Source organism: Prionailurus bengalensis, chromosome A2, assembly GCF_016509475.1.
Source record: "Prionailurus bengalensis isolate Pbe53 chromosome A2, Fcat_Pben_1.1_paternal_pri, whole genome shotgun sequence".
NCBI classification, from domain to species: Eukaryota; Metazoa; Chordata; class Mammalia; order Carnivora; family Felidae; genus Prionailurus; species Prionailurus bengalensis.
This window is the reverse complement of record NC_057348.1, coordinates 80,421,218-80,445,110: the sequence shown is the minus strand read 5'-3', so window position 1 is coordinate 80,445,110 and position 23,893 is coordinate 80,421,218. Positions and strand designations below refer to the sequence as shown.

General features: G+C 38.9%; 1 protein-coding gene across 3 annotated transcripts in view; it reads right to left on the bottom strand.

The window, feature by feature from the left end:
* Positions 1-2,271: 2,271 nt before the first annotated feature.
* The window catches only part of RELN (reelin), a 533,601-nt gene continuing 511,979 nt past the window's right edge, over positions 2,272-23,893 (bottom strand). Inside the window, exons 58-66 of one of the 3 annotated variants that reach the window (XM_043588658.1) lie at positions 21,146-21,219; positions 19,474-19,635; positions 18,562-18,719; positions 16,115-16,334; positions 14,080-14,277; positions 13,351-13,449; positions 12,555-12,644; positions 8,429-8,434; positions 2,272-3,383 (exon numbers count right to left, since the gene is read on the bottom strand). In XM_043588658.1, the coding sequence (XP_043444593.1) occupies positions 3,287-3,383; positions 8,429-8,434; positions 12,555-12,644; positions 13,351-13,449; positions 14,080-14,277; positions 16,115-16,334; positions 18,562-18,719; positions 19,474-19,635; positions 21,146-21,219 (1,104 nt within the window). In that variant the 3' untranslated portion in view covers positions 2,272-3,286. The remainder of the gene's footprint in view (positions 3,384-8,428; positions 8,435-12,554; positions 12,645-13,350; positions 13,450-14,079; positions 14,278-16,114; positions 16,335-18,561; positions 18,720-19,473; positions 19,636-21,145; positions 21,220-23,893) is intronic. The other 2 variants (XM_043588659.1, XM_043588660.1) reach the window with 2 other exon arrangements.

Here is a 23,893-nt window from a genome sequence, read left to right as displayed (position 1 = left end):
TGAATAACAAATTGTCTTAGTACCACTTGTTGGCTAGTCCATCCTTTCTCCACTTCTGAATAACAAAGCTACCATGAGTAAAAAAAATTGATTGGAAGCTACTTGTGTGAGCAAGGTGTTCTGGCTGGTTCATTATAGAATTCCTCAAATTTCAGTTTATAGGTTTTTTTTTCAAGAGAGGAATGCTTCAGTGTTCTGTCTGGATGATAGAAACCTGATCCCAAGATATCTAGATACCCTATCCCCAACCAATAAACATATTTGAAAAACAAATTTTATTTGAAACACATCCTAAATGCCCATCTCAAGTAAATAGTGCACATCTTTTTATAAAAGTAAGCTAGGAAAAAGGCATATTATTTAGTCTTAAAAGTGGCAACTCCTGGGGTGCCTGGGTGGCTTAGTCAGTTAAGTCTCCGACTTCGGTTCAGGTCATGATCTCACGGTTCGTGGGTTTGAGCCCTGCGTCAGGCTCTGTGCTGACAGCTCAGAGCCTGGAGCCTGCTTTGGATTCTGTGTCTCTCTCTTGCTCTCTGCCCCTCCCCCACTCACGCTCTTTTTCTCTCAAAAATAAAATAAAAACATTAAAAAAAATTTAAAAAGTGGCAATTGCCATGTATAGGAAAGTTGAAAAGATAAAGTACAAAAAGGCACTACAAGTTGTCAAAAAATTTCAATTGGCAAACATTAAAATGAATGGGTACACATTTTAGTGATTGCCTATAATTTTTTTAACCTTGAAATGTAAGGACAAGAGTGACCATCTCAATTTGGGGAATTTCCCAAGTAATATACATATCATGTTCTTTCTTAGATAAAGGGTAAGATATCTGTGATACTGCCTATATTTAAGATCAGATATATTTAAAATTTTTTTTAACATTTATTTTTGAGAGACAGAGACAGAATGTGAATGGGGGAGGGGTAGAGAGAGAGAGGGGAAAAGAGGATCTGAAGTGGGATCAGTGCCAACAGCAGAGAGCCAGACGCAGGACTTGAACTCACAAACTGTGAGATCATGACCTGAGCCAAAGTCGGACGCCTAACCCACTGAGACACCCAGGCACCCCTAAGATTCAGATATTGAGTATAATTTACATTAGAATGTATGGTGAATAAGAGATAACCATGTGGAAACCATGGAAACTTGGCCATGCAAATATTTTTAAATCTCTGGTATTATTAAACTTTGTTTCTTTTAGGAAGGTAAGTCAGTTGAACCAACAATAGTTGAAGTCCTACTCTGACTACATTTTCAAATTAAATAAGCCAATTACATGCAAGTCCCCACGTACACTATTAAAACTTTGAGGCGATGGACTGAAAGGGATGCCAGCCCTGTCCTCACGGTAGGAAGACAGGTGACTGGGAGTGCTATACGATAGCTTAGCCCTGCTCCCCTGGTAGGTCTATGGCAGACACGCAAGGCATGGAAAGACAAAGCTTTGGGAAAAATTCAACCCCTTCTACCAATGAGAAAACGAACCAAAAATGCCATCAAATGGGGAACCAGCAGCAGACAATTTGTGAATCAAGAAAGGAGAAGTCAACAATTAAGATACAACAGTTACAGACAATCATGGGTCAAATAGTGCACCAAATTGTAAAATAAGTCATATATTAAATTAGGTTGGCAGAAAAAGAAGACCTGTATCTCAAGGCAATGATTCACAATGGATTTGATATTAGGCTTAAAATAAAGTTTAGCTAAGCTTCTCAGAGAGATCATCCTTTATCATTTCCCTGTTCAGTGAGAAATACTATTGCCTTTTATTACTCTATTACTTAGATATTTTTTAATCCTCTGGGAAATCAACAAATTCAACAGTACCAACATGCTTTTTATTTGGTAGACATTACAAGCAGGGAAAATGCCCCAATCACCATTTTTATCCTCAACACTTAGCAAAGTGCCTACCACATAGCAAGCATTCCACAAATATTTGCTGAATGAATGCATGAGGGCTCATTATGAGCCAGGTATTTATGTAGCAGCTAACAACATTTCTCAGGAATTCAATAATTTTCAGAATTCTCTATTGACTTTTCTTACTGTAATTACAGAATGATTAATAGAAACAGAGTGATTAATAGAAATAGAATAAGAGAAACATGGTTGAATTGAAAGTGTGGCTTCATAATTGTTATTACCAGTGAGGAAACCAAACACCAGTAAATACATCTGACACCGTTTTTTCCAAAATTGATCAGCTCTCCAAATCTGACACAAAATTTAATTTAAAAAATGAATAAAGACAAATGAGCCTCAAGTGGCTTATGGACATAATTTTTATTTAAGAATGGGCTTTTAGCTTGGTTCACCCTAGAGTACAACCTTTCAGTTAGGTTAATCGAGAGTTCAGGGCTACAGGGCCATCACAATGTTGCTGGTGTTGGTACAACTTCATCAGAAGGTATGAGAATGACCCGCAGGAAGAACAATCCACGAAGAGAACACAATGAAAACATCCACTGTTTTACAAATCACTCTTGTTACCACAGACACAAAATGGCAGTCACTGTTAGTAAATCAGCCACAGAACACTTTAAAAAAATCTTTAGACAAGGAGCTGGGAACTTTGTGGGAGATAGGGTTTTCATCCACAATTTTTAAGTAGAAAATATTTCAAGGTCAAGCATTTTTCTTATCCACAAAACAACGCTAAACCAACATACATTTTAAGGAGTATATTAAAGGAGATACAATATCTTTACAACTATCTTCTTGAGTAGGTATTTCAATGAATTTTCTGCAGAATATAAGTAGCCTGAAATTCAGCAGCAAAATATTGCAACAAAACAAGTAAATACAGTGTCAGTGTGTTATACTGTAGAAGATAATACATAAAACAAACAATGATAATTTAATCATATAAAACATGATACATAGCTGAAATACAGTCCACTTAAATAGCTTTGTGACCAAGAATGTTAAATTCTGTACTCAATGCCATTTTAAACATAAAATCTCTTAAATTTTTGTGCTTAAACTTTTTTTTTCTGTTAAACTATTTCTTATTTTCAATACTGCCACTGTAACTGATATTACAACAGATCACAATTTTCACGGACACAGCAACATGAAGACATTTACTTATGAGAAAATAAGTCACTTGTCATTAGTTCACAGTGTGGGGAAGTGGTGTGCACTCGGTCTTGAGAAGGGCTTTCCGTTAATCACCGAGTCCTTCACAGAATTTTCCTGATATCAGATGCAGTGCGAGATTTTAAAAGAATGGGAAAGCAACACATCACATGTTGGAAGGAAAATAAACTTTTTGATTCTTCATGGGTATCGTCTAAGTGACCTTCGTCTTCTGTTGTAGAAGTGCCTGAGCCCGTGTTGTCGTGAAAAATTCATCATGTAATTTTGTTTGCGAGTGCTGTTTAACGTCAGAAAGGATAGAGGCAGGGAGGGAAAGGAGAAAGAGCACGTAAGTCCCATCACTGAAAGCGCAATGTAGTCTATGTTCTACGTTAGCCTGATACTTATTTGAAAATGTTCATGGTTAATAGGTCATGCTGACATTACTCCCCCAAGACAGAATAACTAAAGGTTGACGCCTGTATTCACTGTCTTTGGCCTTGAAGAAAGCCCCTTCTGTTCACTAGTGAGCTCCAAACCGGAAAATATGGTAAATTCTCTTGATTCACAGTGAAAGTGGAATGAAACTGTTCTGGCTTTTGAATTTTATTCTTGGACTTTTTTCTGAAACTGTCTACTTGGGTGGATTTCATTAGAGAGGAAGTGTGTGCTGTACCCACTACCTTATTTAAACACATCTTTAACAAGTAGGAAACAGAATTTGATTCCTTTAGCGAACATTCTCATTTCGCAAAAACAAACAGAGGAAAAACAAAGTTGTTAGCTGAATCAGCTTGAACTTCTTATTTGATTAGACTCAGGGGCAAAAGAAAGCAAATTTTTCTCAGGAAGTTGGATTTCATGGTCTTCTGCAAACAATAGGCATCTGGGATCTATAAACATGGTCTTATGGAAAAGAAAGGCACTTGACTGGAAAAAAGATCATAAATACCAAGAAGGTGTAATTAAATGTGTAATTGTGTAGGGGTCATAGATTTCCTCCACGTATGTACGTACACATATGCATACATACATATTATACGTGAAGCTGCTAAAAGTATGGAAGATGGATTTGGGGAGTCGGTAGGAAATTGTGCAATATTGGTAGAGACGGCGGTTAAAAGTTTTGGAATGGAAAATATGCTTTAAAAAGGATCGTTATCTATAACATCACTAAAAAGAACCATACTTCTTTCACATGCTGACCTGAGTGACAACCTATCTATAGGTGGCATCAAAATGTGGCTTTAAAATTTTTTTTTAATGTTTATTTATTTTTGAGAGACAGACAGAGTGGGAGCAGGGGAGGGGCAGAGAGAGAGGGAGACACAGAATCCAAAGCAGGCTCCAGGCTCTGAGCTGTCTGTCAGCACAGAGTCCGATGTGGGGCTTGAACCCAGAACTGTGAGATCATGACCTGCTCCAGAGTCTGACGCTTAACTGACTGAGCTACCCAGGCACCCCCCAAAATGTGGTTTTTAAATGCGAGCATATTGATATTTTTCAAATTTACCGAGTCTCTTAAAAACTGTGTGGACACCAAGTTTTTTCCTCCTTAATTTCAGGGAAACATAAAATGTATCTGGAGTGGGATAATGTCATGTGTGATCTGATTCCACCACGAAGGTCAACATGACATGAACTTGAATTAGGGTAAAGAGAAGGGAAGGGACAATTTTGCACTCAGTGGCATGTTCTGGGTTATTAATGATCACTATACCAGGCAGGGTGTAAAATGATACTTTTTTACCTAGTATATTATACTAGATATTACAATTAAGTAATATCATATTAACATTTGTAACATACAGAAACCTTTAAAATGATGATTTTATAGTTGTTTGATCATTAGAAAATATTTATAATAAAATGTCTCAAAGGAAAATACATAAAGTCAGTATCATTAGATATGTTTAATCAAAAAGCAATAATACCTGTGCTGAAAACCTGATAAAAAAATAGACATCACTTGATATATATATTTTGTATTGAGGTGCTAATAACTTTCTACTCTGGGTTTCTGTATTACCAAACTGCTAGACACTATAGAATGGAAGCTAGAATACACTCTGAAGCCACTGCAGAGAAAAACACACACAAAAAGAGGTTTATCTTCAGTAACTTTACCACCCTTCCTTTCTCCCCTGATGTGACAGTGTTACATATATCAACTAAGTTGACCAGTTTCAATGTCATGGTTGAAGGATGAAGTGAATTTATTATTACATATTATGTTTTTTAATAATTTTATAATAATTAAATATTATTAACTTTATTATTTATTATCTGCTATAAGTACTAATTGCTACCTATGTAAAGTCCAGTTACAAAAAGAGGACAATGAGTTAATGTCTTGTCAAGTGTCAGGAGAAAAAATCCTGTCGCCTCTTTAGTCACAAAATACCAGGACTGACACTGGTCATCTTCTTCTCAGGACAGTAGGTCATCTTGTGGCCTTTTCCCTGGGTATCACGGTGGCCTCCTAATCTAGTCTTCTCACTCTCTCCCTTTATGGAAAAAACACCACTGAAAAGAAACCACGAGATCCTGAGAAAGTATCATTGATACATTGTGCCTATCTTTCCACATACATACAGCGTGTTTTGCACACCAGACTCTGTAAACTTTCCCTCAAATGCTGACTCTACCTTGGAACAAGCCATTCGCAATCCTCTTGTCTATGGAGCCACATCTAAGCCAACCTAGCCCGATACTTCAAGTTCTCTGCAGGTTTAATCTTACTCTGTTGTTTAAGTCCTTTCTTCCACTACGTTCCCATACAGACTGCTCTAGTCAGAGCCACCCTGAACCTCTTCCGTCTGCCTCACTGACCAATCCCCTACATCACTTCTTGTGTTTCTACATTTTTTCCAAGTATCACATTTTATTTATTGCTCCCTGAAGCGATGTCCCCCCTACTTTGAACCCTCATCGTGCTCATTTTCTGCTTTGAATGGAGATTAACTGTGTTCTGTCAGTGTCGTGGCTTGCCCCCCATTCCCTCCCACCCCCACACCACAGCACTGAGACTCCTGCCTCACCCGTGGGTGGTCAAGGCATGTTTGTTGAACTTTTGGTGACTTACTGATTGGATTCCTGTTGTAAATCATTACTCTTTAACTATAAAGAATAACTGCAAAGTTAAAGCAATGAAAATTATTCTGTTGTAAACATGTTTAAAGATACAAGGTACTCAAAGATAATTTAAAATAGTTAAGATATTTTACATAGGAAAAGAAAACTCAGAACACTCAAGATATTTAGTTATCTCGATGCAATCTAGATTGACATGAAAGTGACCTCAATACATGGGAACAAAGGAACATTAAAGTGTTAATGAAAGTTGAGGTGTACGTTTAATTGCTTTAAAGCAACTTTTCTATATAACAGGGTAGGGGTAGAGAGACAGAGTGAGGGAGGGACAGAGAAAGGGTGGGGGGGGGGTGGAGAGACAGAAGCTTCAGTGCAGAGCCTGACGTGGGGCTTGACTTCACCAACCTGAGATCATGACCTGAGGTGAAATCAAGAGTCGGATGCTTAACCTACTGAGCCACCCAGGCACCCCCTATTTTTGTTTCTGATATATGTAGATATATAGCTATAGATAACCTTATTACCAAAATAATTACTGGTGTGATGGAATTTTAAAGATTTATTTTTCCACTGCAATTACAGGGGAAAGTAATTAAAAAAATTTTTAAGTACAATGAAAGCAGGTAATATCCATCCCAAGGCATATCAACTAGGCTACTTGGCATATTGATTTGCTTTGGCTGTGCATAGAACTTGGTCCATTTTTAAATTCTCCTTTGTAAGTCATTGAAAGAAGGGAGACTGAATGTCAGTGGCATGTTGGAAACGCTAACTTAAATTTCCACTATCGCCGAGTGACTTTAGAGACTTAGATGGAAATATAAGACCCTTCTCTGTTTCTGCATAGGAAATATGGATCTTGCAAGAACTTTCAAGAAAGACTCTATGCTATTTTGAACTGTTACTCTTCACTGGAGCCGCTATGTTAGGTCATCAATTATTATGAAAAAAAATTTCAATTGATTTTTATTGGATTTTCCAACAGGAATGGGGAAGATAGAGCCTTGGCAGAAGTAATTTGAGATCCTCGAAATGTAGGCTTTTTTTTTTACTGATCAGTCATTTGTTTATTCATTATCAAAACATATGATACAATAATTAACACCTTATACGAATGCAGAAGTAAGAATCCAGGGGACTGTCACATCTTTTAGAGAAATACTGGTGAGTACAAGATGAGATGCCACTGTTCAAACTAATCAATGAAACTCCCCTGAGTAGAGGATGCCGGACATTTTATTTTCAACACCCTGCATTTTTAGGAAGGCTACATATAGATAAGTGTAGGCTCAGATACCTCACAAATGTTGAAAATTTAGTATTTATTTTCTCTGCTAAAAGGGAAGAATAATATCTAATAATGTGTACCTCAGGGAGTTGTAAGGATTAAGTGAAAACCCCTAGCATAACATGCAGATGATTAATAAATGATAAAACCATTTTAACTTCTTTCCTAAGTTTTAAAATATCACCACTGGAGGACAAATGTAACTACATATTAAAGAAGGCAAGTCTTACCTAAGGATAGGATCTAGAACTCACAAATATTAAGAATAGGTCCACTACTTTCTGCCAATTCACTTATTTTTTAAAAATATTTTTTAATGTTTATTAATTTATTTTGAGAGAGAGAGAGAGTGGGAGCAGGGGAGGGGCAGAGAGCGAGAGGGAGAGAGAGAATCCCAAGCAAGTCTCACACTGCTAGCGCGGAGCCCGTCGTGGGGCTCAAACTCGTAAACCATGAGATCATGACCTGAGCTCAAACCAAGAGTCAGACACTCAATTGACTGAACCACCCAGGCATCCCTGCCAATTCACTTATTAATTTAAAACAGAATTAAAAAGTCAAGGTACCCGCACGCATCTCCAGCACAACAGATCTTTTGAGAGACATTACATTTAATCAGAGCCCCTAGGTCTTTGACACTCATCTCTAGTTTTTAATTTCTCTAATACAGTCTCAGGCACAGAGTGAAATTTGTTACTCAATAAAGCAATGCTGATTAGCACTCTGTCTATGCTGTTGTGCCCAATATTGCACGTACACTAAAGAATTACCACAATTTTGCTGAACTCTGACTTTACATGATCTAGGTTCCAAATGTCCCAGTATATCCCAATATCATACATAACTTTGTTTTCACAGATCTTTTTTTAATTGCAAAGGTCTTCGACAAGACTTTTGTTAATGCAGGTAACACTGATGAGACTATTAGGCAACAATTACCCAGAATTAGTAAGAGGACTTACCTTACTCTAGTGGAAAACCAATGACAGCAAATAATGAAATATAACACAAGTTAAAAAATGCCTTTCAATGCATGCAGCACTGTGATTAGTCATAAAAGTCTGATCAGGTTTAGATGCAATATAGGATTTTTCATCTCTTTTGAAAATAAAAATTAAAGAAGTTATTTCTTATTCTCCTACACCTGATATATACATATATTTAACTTTTTAATGTAATGCAACATGCAATATTTGCTCATAACCATATGTCAAGGTACATGTAGCTTAGTACTACATTTGGCATAAATGTTGTGTATAAAGTATAAATAGGAAAGTAGTAGTTAATAACTAACCTTAATTTATTGTCTGTTTTTTTCAGTTATTTGCATTTTAGAAAATACTTATTCCTGAATATATTAAGGAATGGGCTTTAAAAAATACAGAAGTCCTCTACATCAGATAACACAGTCAAATTAGTAAAGGATAAATATGCTTTGCAACAAATGTACTATGCTCATCTCCAAAAATCATTTGTGCCAAAAATGTGATAGTATTTTGATAATGGATAGCATGAGGGGATGGGTCATGATGGTACTCATATTATTGAAATCTGATAAATGCGTTTAAGACCATAGTTAGCAACATATTGGTTTTCATCCCCAGTAAGTGTGGTAATTATTCACTCTTTAGTAAGTCAATTCACAAAGGCTCTTTACCGAGCCATTTGCTTTCAAGGTACACATGCAAAAATTGGCCCACTTCATTATACACATGACAGGTTGTGACTTAGACACGTACACAAAAAAAATGTGATGTGTGAATGAGATGCGGAGTTGGGTGAGGGAGATTCTTAGGATAAAAGGATGAGTGCCCCACAAAAACGATTAAGACCAAGATTTCTCTTTTATCCTAAGAAGAACCCCACCAGCATGGATCTTGTGAGGGGTCTGCCCAAGGGTGTTCACAAACATTTACTGCAAAAGGAACGTTCTCTACTAGCAAGTGAATTCAGAGACATTAGGTTTCTGACATGGTTGCCAGTGACTGTGTTCTGCTATATTGCTCAGACTTTACGGAATAAGGCCTTTTGGTAAGCTAGTGAGGCTGGGAAAAAGTCATCTGTCAATTTAGTACATCTGTTTTATGCCAGAATAGCAGTGGCCAATTCTCATGAAGAGCTTTTCATGGGCAGGTTTTACTGAAAAACATCACCAGGATGAAAAGATTTCACTCTCAAACAAGCATAAAGCATAAGTGACTTTGCTTGTTAAGTGCTAAATGGTGCTTTTACTCTTTTATGATGTGGGGCTTGTCATTCTGTACATCTATATTTATGAAACGCAAATCCTTCCACATGGAGTATTTTAGAATTAACCCATTAGGTTAAACATTTGTTATGTATGTTGTCAATTTAGGATGCATTCCTAAACCTTGAAATATTTTCAAAAGTGCTGAATTTGTTCTCATCAAACTCATTTATGTACCTTTGTAGTTAATATGGGCAGTGCTGAGGTTATTTTCAAGATACCATGCGTGACTGGAATTTTTCTTTCTAGGGATTTTTAGCATGTGTCCTTAGTGCACATGCACAGAAGCAAAACTATGGTAATAAAGTTAGATTAAGGCCAGTGTTCACTCAGAAAAGAAAATACGTTCTAACAATGTAGTGGTTTTCCAACCATTAGTTGCAAAAACATATTAGCAGCCATATTTGGAGTCATCAGTTAAGTAGGGCTTGTATCTCTTTAGATTTGCACCCCAGTCTCCTCTCTCTTCCACACTTGAGGAGTTAGCAATGCTAGTTTATATCACTAAATGTTATCATATAAAAGTATAGTGAATTCGAGGATATTTCGAATTAATAGGGATTTATGGGAGTATTCTACCTCCCTATTTCTTTTTTTAAAAAATTTTTAAATGTTTTATTATCCAAATTTTGAGAGAGAGGGGAAAAAGAGCATGAGCAGGGGAGTTGCAGAGAGAGAGGGAGACACAGAATCCGAAGCAGGCTCCAGGCTCTGGGCTGTCAGCACAGTGCCCGACGCAGGGCTCGAACCCACGAACCGTGAGATCATGACCCGAGCTGAAGTCGGACACTTAACCGACTGAGCCACCCAGGCGCCCCTATACCTCTCTATTTCTAAGTATATATCTGCTGTAGCAAAATTATAATTAGTAATATTTGTGAATCATGAAGCAAATCTTGGCTAGCTTCTTGGTGCTTCATTTGGTTGAAAGACCCTATGGAGAATTATCGTGTTTTATTTTTCTGAATTCTCTGGAAGTTTATTTTTTATTTTAAACTCATCAAATGAATGACTTAAAGTGATTATTTTGTAGAGCTATCAAGGGCATATTAGTTAGTGAATGCCTTAAAACCTCTGACTCTTCTGAAAAGAAGTGCTATGGAAGGGGACAGTTGGTATAGAAATGTTAAATCCTAACACAAGAGCAAAATATCAAAAAGATGGTTCTGAAAATATAATTTCTGTTTCTTTCTCCAAAAAAAAAAAAGAAAGAAAGGAAAGAAAGCAAAGTATACACTTTATTTTTAACAAAATTTTGAAATGTCATTAAAGAGCTAGCATTTCCTTTTAAAATTATCTGTGTGATATAAAAAAAATAAAATTATTTGGTGATATGTGTGAATTATAATTTTTAAATCATTCACTGAAAGAAGACACCGAATGAAGTCCAAATCATGCAACACTGTGCATATGTGGAAATGCTCTTTTCTCATTCAAAATGTTTTAGTGTCTGGAAAGTCTGCAAGAATAATGCAGAGTAAGAGCAGACAGTGCCTGGTAAGTGATAAATTCTTCAGAGGACTAAAATTCTGGAGATGGAATAAAAGTGAAGTCATTACACACAGATTCTTTCTCCAGAAAAATGATCGATATGATAGATTTCCTATAATCCAAATTTGATTCTTGTAGTAACAGCATGATGCCGGTGGTTGCTTATAAAAATTAACCAACACCAGGTATTCAAGAGGGTCCCTTGGGAGCTATGTGGTGAGGCTTCCTGCTGATGCTCTGAGAGACTCTGAGGAAGCAGGTCAACAGGGAAGGAAGGACAGAGTTGCTTCAAAGTTGCAAAGGGGCTGTTTTCCACCACGGGAGTATATTTGCACAGCTGACCCCACCTGCTCTTTAATTTTGTTCAAGGGAGGGTATTGTGGTGATGATATGTCTCGGAAATCCAAAACTGATAACTGAAATTGTTTGGTTGGGTGGCAGAAGAAGAAATCTCTAATCTACTCACACACATGACATGTTAAGGATTGTCATGTCTACCCCAAGGGCAGTATTCGCTGCTTTCTTTTGAGGACTGTCAAGTTTTTAAGTTTCCATCGGAGTTCATAATGCTTTGTCAGGCACACGAAGCCCTATTAATGTAAACTGTTTTGGCAAGAGACTTGAAAGATACAAAGTGTTTATTGACTCTAAATTGGATTCTCAACCAGTTTATTAGAATCACTCGGGGCGCCTTTTAAAAAGACTGATGCTCAGGTCCCACTGCAGATCAATTTCAATCAAACCATCCGGAGGGATGCTTCTTCCAAAAGCTCCTGAGTGATTCTGATGTTCAATCAGATTGAGAAACGCTGCTCTGAAAGGAGAGTATTCAGGGCAGAAAGGCTCTAGGATTGGTTCTTGGTCTATTTGGACATCTCTCTCTGGCCTTACCATATATATGTGTTCATTTTAGAGCCCAGGTTTTGTTCTATTCTCCTGGAATACTGTAGTCTGAGGAAATCAATATCTAAGTAAACCATCAGCCTCATATATAGATCCAGATGACTATGGACTGTGATTTTAAACTTCAACTTTGTCTTGTGGAGGCAGAGCCCAGCAAGTTGTCCAAAGCAGCAGAGCGCACAGTGGGGACTTGTGTAGGGACTGGGTTGCTCTTGGATTTGGGGGTTGATATGGATGCCATGCAAGCAGGTGCCTCAGTGAAAACTAAGACGAGGGCTAAGTCAAGACTGAAAAATTCAGCTCATGGCTATGATTGAAAGAAAACAGATCTGGTAGTTTTCCTACCAATTAATCATTTACGTTTGCTTTCAAAATGACTGAAATCAGCCAAAGGGCTGATTTCATTTTTGATCTGGTAAACAGAATGAACATTTGAACCTATCTACCGAGAAGATTCGCCTCTCCTTGCCAACCACTTGGAGCCATCAGTCCGAACACGTCGAGACATAAGCTTTCCCGTTCCAGTTCTACAGGAACTAGATCGTTAGAGAAAAAGCAATCATCTCTCTGCACAACAGTCAACCCGGCTAAGGGGACAGCGGCGCCAGCTTTATTCTATGGGAGAAGCCACAGGGGGACACCCTCAGCTATTCTATGGGAGAAGCCACAGGGGGACACCCTCAGCTATTCTATGGGAGAAGCCACAGGGGGACACCCTCAGCTTGCAAGGGGCTGGGATGGGGCGGGAGGAATCTGAAACCACAAATGCCTTGCTCTAATCGCAACCACGTCACTAAACTGAAGGCCACCTCAGGCATCGGTGGCTCGGACAGGTGTTTGTAACTGGGCACGTCAGCCAGAAACACTCTGCACACTGACCAGTACAGATCCCTTCCCTTCTGAGGGACGTCATGCCATTTTATAAGGCAACCTAGATGTGGCAAAGACACTGTTTCCCATTTACCCTGAGGCTTCTGTTTCATCCCATTTAACGAACGTTGTCAAATGCACACATAAATCTTTTGCTCACTGAAGTTGTCTAAGGTACATTAAACTGCATTTGGGACTTGGCTATTTCAGGTTGACCTAAGCTACAGATTGCAGTTGCTGAAGAGTGTAGGCGAAAGTCTTGTGGGGGCTTCTCATTAGGAGCGGTTGTTACTGAATTAAGGAGCATGCCACATCAAAGGAATTTCAAACCTTCCTGCAAGGGACATGGGATGCTACGCATCAGATACTCACAGGACGACCTCCACATGGTCCAAAGCCCACTGATCATGACCTGTTCCATTGTGGCGCGGTTGCCACCAGCGCAATAAAACTCCTTTCATCCGGGCCTCCCTGGGTCACAGAAGGACAAAGAGGTTAAATGCTAGAAAACAAAACTTCCTTGGTATGTGACTTGCAGACTTCAAACAGAATAGGCTAGCCTAAATCAACAAAACTTAGGGTATGGAATTCAGATTTGCTTAGGTCCTAGGATTTGGCTCCTCAAGGACTTGTAATTCTTTTACAACTCCCTCCCTGCTTCCCCGTGCCCCACTGGTACCTGGAAAAGCACTGTTTTTGGCCAACAAACGTGACATGGCTTCTGTGTGACAGACACTGTGCTAAAGGCTGGGGGTACAATGCTAAGCAAAAGTGACATGGTTGCCTACCCTCAGAAAACTTTCAAATGAGCGTAGAAAATTAACAATGTTTCTTTCTAAAGGACTAGAAATACTGGTTAGAGAAAGGGAAATACCCAAAAAGTGCCTTTGCATTTAGTTGTTATTCTCTATTCCCTGTTGCACCTGGTTCCTTGCCTAACAGAAAACAGTGACACAACTTTGGGGGGTCTGGGTTAGTCTTGGCTGTGCCACCACCTGCTTCTGTGCTGTTGTTCCAGTAACTTCACCAAACTTCCAGCTCAGACCCTGTGATTCTCAGGGATCACGCATGAGACCATGCCTTTCCATTCAGGCCACTTACAGGGGGACATTGTAAGACACTCGCTGAGCCTGTGTGAAGTCCTTGGGCTGGTGCTGTGCGATGACGTGCCAGGTGACCCCATTGTTGACACTGTACTGCAGCAGCACGGCCTTGTCCACGGCGTGGGGGCCACTCAGGTCACTGTTGCAGCTGTCTGTCTGTGACGTGCTCCCAATTTGCAAAACAAACATGATTTTGCTGAAAACACAGGGAAACAAGCGTCAGGTGATATTCAAAGTTTTATATTTTCTAATTTTTTTTCTTTTACCTTTCTTGATCCTAAAGTCCATAATTTCTGAAGTCGCAGAGTAGAAAGAGAAGCATCCAGTCTTATGACTGAATCATATTAGCAATAAAATTTATTTATATTATCTTTTACATCATACATATGAGAGATAATCTTAGAAGGCTGGTGTTCTATGCAAAGAAAACAATTTTGACTTTCAAAGCTCTGTGTCACCTAAAATATCTTCTATTCTCTGAAAGGTAATAGGGGCCAAGTAGGCATGAGGACACAGAGAGGACAAGGACTAAAACCACAATATTTATACTTTTTTTTTTTTTTTTTTACAAATAGCTCCAAGCTGAATAGCATCTGCGCAAGGATAAATCATCATGTCTATTTTAGGACAGATGTCTGGAGATCAGAGTGGAGGGAAAACTGAGTTAGACATGGTCCACGGCTCAGGACCATGTCTGCTATTCTGTTTCAAGTTCACAGGCATCCCTACCCTTAGAAGATACAGTTTTTAAACACAGGAAATCTATGTTTAATATCTAATCTATATCTAATCAGAGTCCTAGCAATTAATACAGTAGTCCCACTTAGGGGAGCTGGTGAAATAAAGCAGTGGGCTCAAAACTTATAAATGGCATGAATTAAACTTGCTTGTACAACATGGTGTGCAATTGTTAATTAAGCAGCTAGTTGTAGCTGTAGATGGGGTCAAGGAAATATCAGGTTGTCCCCAGATTAAGTACATCTTTTTGGTAGGAAAGAATGGGATGGGTGAACAAAATTTGGTATCTCCATGATTACCAAAATAATTACATTTTCATTGTTTATCACAGTGAAAGAACCTAAACTTACCTTTCTGCCTCTGAAAATACATTACTAATGTTTTCCAAAGTGAAAAGTCTTAAGTAAACATCTACATTTGGTTAATAACCAAACACCCAGTTTTCCAATATATTTGTAGCTACTGAACGCTTTCCAGCATTCTGTGAATACTCTAGTCTAATACTTTGCAATCTTCATAAAGCCTTGGAATCTTCTTTTTTGTTTTGTTTTTTGAATTACACAGACAAAAAGCCATGTTTGTACTGGCGGAAGTGGCACAGCTGTGGAGGCCAGGTGGAGAAGGAAATCCAACCTTCCTGGGGTCTCTTTTTCTCTGTCACTTTCCTGGTTGATTTGCACAGTGTCTGAGCACTCTATTTTGCATTAATAAGCAGCTCTTGGAGCATGTGAACGTTTAAAGTCCCCATAATCCATCCACTGGGCCTCCACTTCTATTTATTGTAACCTACATAAGCTAACTACAGGTATGTGTTTGCCTGACTACAAAATCTACTTTGCACACACATTTATATTTACATATTTGCAAACAGTCCACATTAAATTATCTATGTAGATTGTCAGCCAATTTAACATTTTTTAGTTATTTTCTCAATTTTATTGAGACATAATTGACGTCAAACAGTGTGTGGGTTTAAGGTATATGACATGTTGATTTGATATACTTATCAATTTTTTATATTTGGCCATTTCTTCTGGCTTATGCCTATGGCACCACCACTCGGCCAGTGCATGTGAAGAAAGACAAGGTAATTCTGCAATAAATTGAAGCAAAGCAGAATTCTGAGTTGTAGAAACACATAATGCTTCCTCATCCCAAATTCAAATGACATTTTGGCTTCCACCATTTTGTGACACCTGTGCCATGAAGTTCATGATTCAATCTAACAGGCAGTGGAAAGTGGCCAGTCTTGTGACCAATTCTATATCTGAAGCAGAACACAGGAGTTTTGTTACCTTGCTCGAGTGAGGTCCAGAGGCTTGGTGGCAGCTTGCCTTATCTGACAGCCGTTAAAATACAGTGAGTCTCCATGGGCATAGGGTGCCAGCTGCCCACAGCCACTTCCTATCCCTCCACCTTGAATGGTCTCCCAGTTTGCCTCAGTGACTCTTGCTGACTCGAAATTATCTTTAATATAACTGGGAAGATCATGACTGAAAACAGAGCAATCATCACCTAGAGGGAAGGGAATAATTGAAAACATCAGCTATGGAAAGCAGAATCATTAAAGATCAAGTATTCAGTTTCAGGTTTCATCCATTCTTGCTCCTGTAAGAATGACAAAATACCAAGAAGATATAGACTCCTCGAAATAAATGTTTCTCTTTTATTTTATCAATTATTGGCTTGTGTTCTTGAAAAAAAAATCCCATTACCTTTGAGTCAATTTACTGAATTATGTAGGTGCTTATGTACTTATTGTTCACGTAAATCTATTGTTTAAATACCAACAGCATCTGGCCGCGCCTGCGTGTTTACCAATGATGTGTCTTGCTAGGGAGTTCTCACCCTGGCATGAGAGGCCAACCTAACTTCTTTCTCCCTAGTATAACTCTGGAGCAGAAAATAGGATAAGTCATATTCTTGTTCTTCTAGCTCTATACTTGATTCTTGAGAGCAGAGTCTGCATTTTATTCATTGTTGGATTCTAGCAGCTCACACAAGCCCATATACCATATGCAATAACAAGATGAAATAAATAAATGAATAGTGAATAGACTGCAAGTATGAGACCACTAAGCTGAAATACAGGCATTCGAGACAGTACATTAGCAAATGTGTGTGTGCTTGCATTTGCCCTTGATTTGAACAGCACAACTTTCCTAAACATCTGCAATAGTTCCAAATTAAAAGGTCATAGCTCTACTGGATCAGGGGAGCAGGCAAATTCCAGACATCTAGGACTGCTTGTGAGACATCTGATTCATTCATTTGCCTAAAGTTCAAATTCTCCAGCTAATGCATGGGCAGATCCAGCTGGTCTCAGAGAACAGAGGAATGAGCTGGTAATGAGAAGAGAGGAAAAAGATGACCGTGAAATAATTTCTAACGTGAGAGATGTGCAGCAGTCTACATAAATCATACTCATTTCATTTGGAGGCAAGGAAATAGAATCAACCAAGAAATCTAAATATATTCTACTCCAGAAGTCAGATCTGTGGATTTTTACATTGTACCCTTGGGGAAGATGGATAATTCTGCTCCTTGTTGGCTAAATCTCTCAGTTATGAGACTGGAAAGAACAACCTGAGTAATGGTCTTCTTTCTGATACTGACTAGCTGTGTCACCTTAGGCAAGTCACTTAAGTTCTCTGAGTCTCAGTTTCTTTCCCTATAAAGTGGGAATAATGATATAAACATAGCTGACTTATGGGGATCTTATAAGTACTAAATGATTTTGCTGAATAAATTGGTGGACATTGTGTAAACAGTAAAATGTAAGGCAATGTAAGAATTCATTCAAAAAAGATTTATTGAGTGCTGCTATAGGCCAAGCAGTAGGCTCTGAGAATATAATGGTAATTATGTAAACTTTGTAACAGTAGAAACCTGTTGGAAACATTGCATCAGAGGAAAGAAGGCTGTATGCCTTCTATGAGGCCAAGAAGGCAATTTCCTAAGATGTTAGGGGTTGAGTAGATACTCTGTCCCAAACTGTAAACTCAGGTTTTAGAAGCTCGAGCAATAAAAATGCATTTTTTTGAGTCATGGGTTTTGTGTGTGTGTGTGTGTGTGTGTGTGTGACAGAGTGACCTGGAATAGAGAATACCTTGACTCATCAGCTACATCTTGGGAGGACTATGACAGCTGCTGTTGGAGAGACTGAGAAAGAAAGAGTATTGGCAAAGTATCCAGGGATGGGCAGCTAGGCCAGGAAGGAGAGAGGCTCAGAAGTGGAAATAAGGTGTTGGGGGTGGTGGTTGGGGCAGGGAGTTATATGGAGGATGGTGAATGTGAGGTGCTATAGAATTCTGCATTAAAAAAAATACTTCAAGGAGCAAGGCACCTGGGTGGCTCAGTCGGCTAAGCGTCCGACTTCAGCTCAGGTCATGATCTTGTGGTTCATGAGTTCGAGCCCTGCATCGGGCTCTGAGCTGACAGCTCAGAGCCTGAAACCTGCTTTGGATTCTGTGTCTCCCTCTCTCTCTGCCCACTCATGCTCTGTCTCTCAAAAATAAATAAATGTAAAAAAAAAAATAAAATATTTCAAGGAACGTAGCAGAAAATTATCCTTGATACTTCGTTCCAAAGATCAGTATATCTGTGATCAAAGAGTGTATCACCCATCCCAAATCTCTCAGGCTGGCATTTTCACCAATTTCCTAGTGACCTCTGGGTACATGCTGAGATGAGGAGAACCTCACCATCTCCCGTGTTAAAAATGACAGGCTGGGATGCAGACCTTGGAAGCTTTCATCGCAGATGCAGACGGCACCCGTGGTGCAGTACCCATGCCCACTGCAGAGCTTGGGGCAAGCCTCTCCGATGTACACGTGGTCAATCGCCCAGCTCTGCTTCTCAGCTTCTTCCCCCTTCTGGATCCAGCGGAACTGTGTTGCACTGAAAGTCCCACAGAGAGCAGAAGGGATTCAGTTGGCTGTTATTCTCCCTAGCAGTGTGCAGCCTCCAGCCCTGGGACTACTTCTGAGAAAAGGACTTCCCCAGACTTCTCCTTGAAGCACCCAAGTAGAGGTGAATGAACTTGTAATCCTCGGACTCTGTGAATATACCCCAGAGTGCCATTGTGGGAGCTTGTACCTTCCCTGAAAGTGTTATGTGAATTTCCTATTCTATTGCCTAACAAATTTGTGTCCATTTTTCCTAGAGAGGTATATTGCATTCCAGATCTTTGAGTAAAATGAATACTGTTCTAGGAAGATCGCACTCTGCTATGTTTATCCTGTGGCTCTGTGTAGCCTGACCAGCCCTGCACACCCCAGACAGTATCTGTATATGGGATGAACAGTGCAGCCTCTTGGCATCACAGAACACTGGCGAAGATATGGTGCCAACTCCACATCTTTGTGTGAGTGTCTGTGATTTGGGGCCTGTGACTGAGTTTGGCATGTGCTGTGCTATTTCATCAAAAGAAAATTTGAGATCTGTACCATTTACAAAAAAGATCCTATCTCTTCCTAGTTCTTCTTGGGGCATGCAACTGCCATTTTGGGACATAGGTTGGTGAAAGGAGGGAGAGGTTATTAGAGCTGTAATGAGATCTCTGGCCTCAGTTGTTTTCAGGTTACTGCATGAGCTCTATAGATAATTACACTGCCAGATAATTCCACAAAGTTTACTTTAGGATGCAACTTACCTGGAGGAGACATGGTCAGGCAGCTGAATGGTGACTCTCTTCCAGCTTGAGCTGTTGACAGCATTGTAGATGGTGGCTTCATGGAACTGGAAGGGGGAGCAGCCAATGCTGTTGGAAGAGGAAGGAAGGCACTGGCTCTGCACGAGCTGCCAGGAATCAGACCTGAAGAGACCACAGAGGCTGCGTTAGACAACTCGGAAGAGAAATGTATGACCTATCTAATGTCAATGTTAACACTTTGGGGCTGGGTTAAATTTAGTTTTTTTTTTTTTTTTTAAGTTTATTCATTTATTTTGAGAGAGAGAAAGCGAGAGCGCGAGCAGGTGAGTGGGGAGGGGCAAACAGAGATGGAGACAGAGAATCTCAAGCAGCCTCCATATTGTTAGTACAGAGCCCAACGAGGGGCTTGAACCCACCAACTGTGAGATCACGACCTGAGCCAAAATCAAGAGTCGGACACTTAACCGACTGAACCAACCAGATGCCTTTAGATTGAGATATTTTTAATGTAAGTTCTGTACTTCCTGTATATATTTATATCGACAATGAAAAGGCAAATTAAAAATAATTTCATATAATATATATTCTAATTCTTTACAAGCACAAGAATATATTCACAGATAATAGAATAAAATAATAGCGTGCATCGTGCTGCATACTAGTGGCTTCTCTATACCCGGAGTTGACTGACAAAATTCTCTGTCTACTCAAACTTAACCCTGCATAATTCATTTTCAAGAGTGATGGTGTGAGACAGGGTTATCAACACCCTAATAAGGTAATTGCACAGTGTCAGACTTTCACTATGCTTTAAGACACATGATTCTGGTTGAAGCATATTTAGATCTTTTATTGACTCAAATTCTCATTAAGGTGGGTTAAAAATGAGCAACATGAGGGGCGCCTGGGTGGCGCAGTTGGTTAAGCGTCCGACTTCAGCCAGATCACGATCTCGCGGTCCGTGAGTTCGAGCCCCGCGTCGGGCTCTGGGCTGATGGCTCAGAGCCTGGAGCTGTTTCCGATTCTGTGTCTCCCTCTCTCTCTGCCCCTCCCCCGTTCATGCTCTGTCTCTCTCTGTCCCAAAAATAAATAAACGTTGAAAAAAAAAATTAAAAAAAAAAAGAGCAACATGAATAAAAGAGAATTCTACTTGAGGACAAATGTATTATCTTACTTATTTTAAAATAAAAAAAGTTTGTTGGCTTGCAGCCAACCTAGTATGAAAAACAGTTTTTCTTGGTTTGAAGGAAAAATTTGAAAATAAGACACACATGTAAATTTTATATAAATGAAATTAATAGATGGGAAATAAACATAAAGTACACTTTTTTTGGAATGTAATTATTTCTTCCTTTTAAAAAAATGTTCACTTATTTTTTTGAGAGTGAAAAAGAGAGAGAGACAGAGAGTCCAAGTGGGAGAGGAGCAGAGAGAGGGAGACAGAGGTTCAGAAACAGGCTCTGTGCTAGTAGCACAGGGATTGAACCCACAAGTCATGAGCCCGAGACCTGAGCCGAAGTCGGATGCTTAACTGACTGAGCCACCCGGGTGCACCCATGAACCATACTTTTAATATAAAAGGTTGCTCCTCTGTAGATAGCTGCTTTAAAAATACACAACCATTTGAAGTGGTATTCAAGTTTGGAGGAATGTAAAAAAGTATTTCACAAACCTTGCATCCTTAGTGTACTCCAACATCACAGAATGAAGATCGCCACAAGAAGTAGCTTCACAACCCACCACAATCTAAAACAAGCATAAACAACAAATATGTACAGGGAAGATTAAGCACCTACCATTAATTAGAAATTCCTTCTCTCTAGATTGTAACTCTAATAAATAATCAACAAATATTCAGAGAAGCTTTTACAGAGCAGCCTAACTGAACACCAGCAATACAATTTTTTGAGTTCTGTTAAAAACATGCAACTCTGTGTGAAGATGAGAATTAAGGTTTAAATTTTTTTTTAACGTTTTATTTATTTTTGAGACAGAGAGAGAGAGAGCATGAACAGGGGAGGGTCAGAGAAAGAGGGAGACACAGAATCCGAAACAGGCTCCAGGCTCTGAGCTGTCAGCACAGAGCCCGACACGGGGCTCAAACCCACAGACCACGAGATCATGACCTGAGCCGAAGTCGGACGCTCAACCGACTGAGCCACCCAGGCGCCCCGGGAATTAAGGTTTAAAAAAGTACTACTTTTTTCTTCTTTTTTTTTTCTTTCTTTTAGAGAGAGAGAGGGAGAAAGTGAGTAGGGGCAGAGAGAATCCCAGGAGGGGGAGTAAGAGAGAGAGGAAGAGGGAGAGGGAGAGGAAGCGGGGGGAGAGGGAGAGAGAGAGAGAGAGAGACAGAGGTGGGGCTCACCTGGGGCTCATGTTTAGCCAAAGCTGGGCTCAAGCTCACCCGAAGTGGGGCTCAAAGTCACCAACTGTGAGATCATGACCTGAGCCGAAGTCAGAAGCTTAATGACTGAGCCACCCAGGTGCCCAAAAAGTACTATTTCTAACCAAGAGCTAGTTGCTTGAAAAGATAAATAAAATCTATAAATCTTCAGTTAGTGTCATCAAGAAAAAAGACAGAGGACTCAAATAAATAAAATCAGAAATGAAAAGGGAGAAATAACAAGCGACAGCACAGAAATACAAAGATTATTATACTATGAAAAATTAGATGCCAACAAATTGGACAACCTGGAAGAAATGAATAAATTCCTAGAAACATACAGTCTTCCAAAACTGAATCAGGAAGAAAGATGAAATTTGAACAGACTGATTACTAGTAACAAAATTGAATCAATAATCAAAAAACTCCCAACAAACAAAAATCCCCAAAATGGCTTTATAGGTGAATTATACCAAATATTTAAAGAATTAATACCTATTCTTCTCAAAGTATTCCAAAAAATAAAAGAGGAAGGAAAACTTCCAAATTTATTCTACAAGGCCATTCAGAAAAAGAAAGCTACACTCAATGTGGCACTCGAACCCAAAACCCTGAGATCAAGAGTTGTATGCTCCACTGACTGAGCCAGCCAGGATGAACATAGATGCAGAAATCCTCAAGAAAATATTAGCAAACTGAATTCAGGAATACACTAAAAGAATCATTCAACATGATCAAGTGGAATTTGTTCCAGAAATTCAAGGATAGTTCAATATTTGCAAATCAATGTGATACATAGAATCAACAAGAGAAATGATAGAACCATACGATCATCTCAATAGATGCAGAAAAAGCATCTGACAAAATTAAACATCCGTTCATGATAAAAACTCTCAACAAAGTGGGTTTAAAGGGAACATACCTCAACATAATGAAGGCCATATGTGAAAAACTCACAGCTAACATCATACTTAATGGTGAAAAACTGAGAGCTTTTCATCTAAGATTGGGAACAAGACAAGCATGTCCTCTCTCACCACTTATTCAACATAGTATTGGAGGTTCTAGCTGTAGCAATCACAAGAACAAAAAATAAAAGGCATCCAAATTGGGAAGGAAAAGTAAAGCTGTCACTCTTTGCAGATGACATGATAGTATGAATAGAAAACCCTAAAGACTCCACTGAAAAACTATTAGAACTGATAAATGAATTCAGTAAAGTTGCAGCGTATAAATTTAATATGCAGCCATATGTTGCATTTCTATACACTAATAGCAAAGTAGCAGAAAGAGAAATGAGGGAGACAATTCCCTTTACAATTATACCAACAAAAAATAATACCTAGGAATAAATTTAATCAAGGAGGTGAAAAACCTATACTCTTAAAACTATAAGACGCTGATGGAAGAAACTGAAGATAAAGTAAACAAATGGAAAGATGTACCATGCTCATGGGCTAGAAGAATTAGCATTGTTAAAAATGTTCATACTACTCAAAGCAATCTATAAATTGAATGTAATCTGTATCAAAATACCAATAGCATTTTTTCACAGAGCTAGAACAAAAAAATCCTAAAATTTGTATGGAATTACCAAACACCCCAAGACCAAAGCACTCTTGAGAAAGAAACACAAAGCTGGAGGTATCACAATTCCAGATTTCAAAATATACTGCAAAGCTGTAGTAATCAGAACAGTATGGTACTGGCATAGAAATACACACAAAGATCAGTGGACTAGTGGACACTTAATATGGTCAATTAATCTATGACAAAGGAGGCAAGAATACACAATGGGGAAAACAGTCTCTTCAATAAATGATGCTGGGAAAACTGGACAGCTAAATGCAAATAATGAAACTGGACCACTTTCTTATACCATATACAAAAATAAATTCAAATGGATTAAAGACCTAAATATGAGATTGAACCATTAAAAGAAAAAATAAGCAGTTTTAGACATCAGCCTTAAGGACATATTTATGGATATATATCCTCAGGCAAGGGAAAAGGTAAAAATAAATAAATTATCGAGAC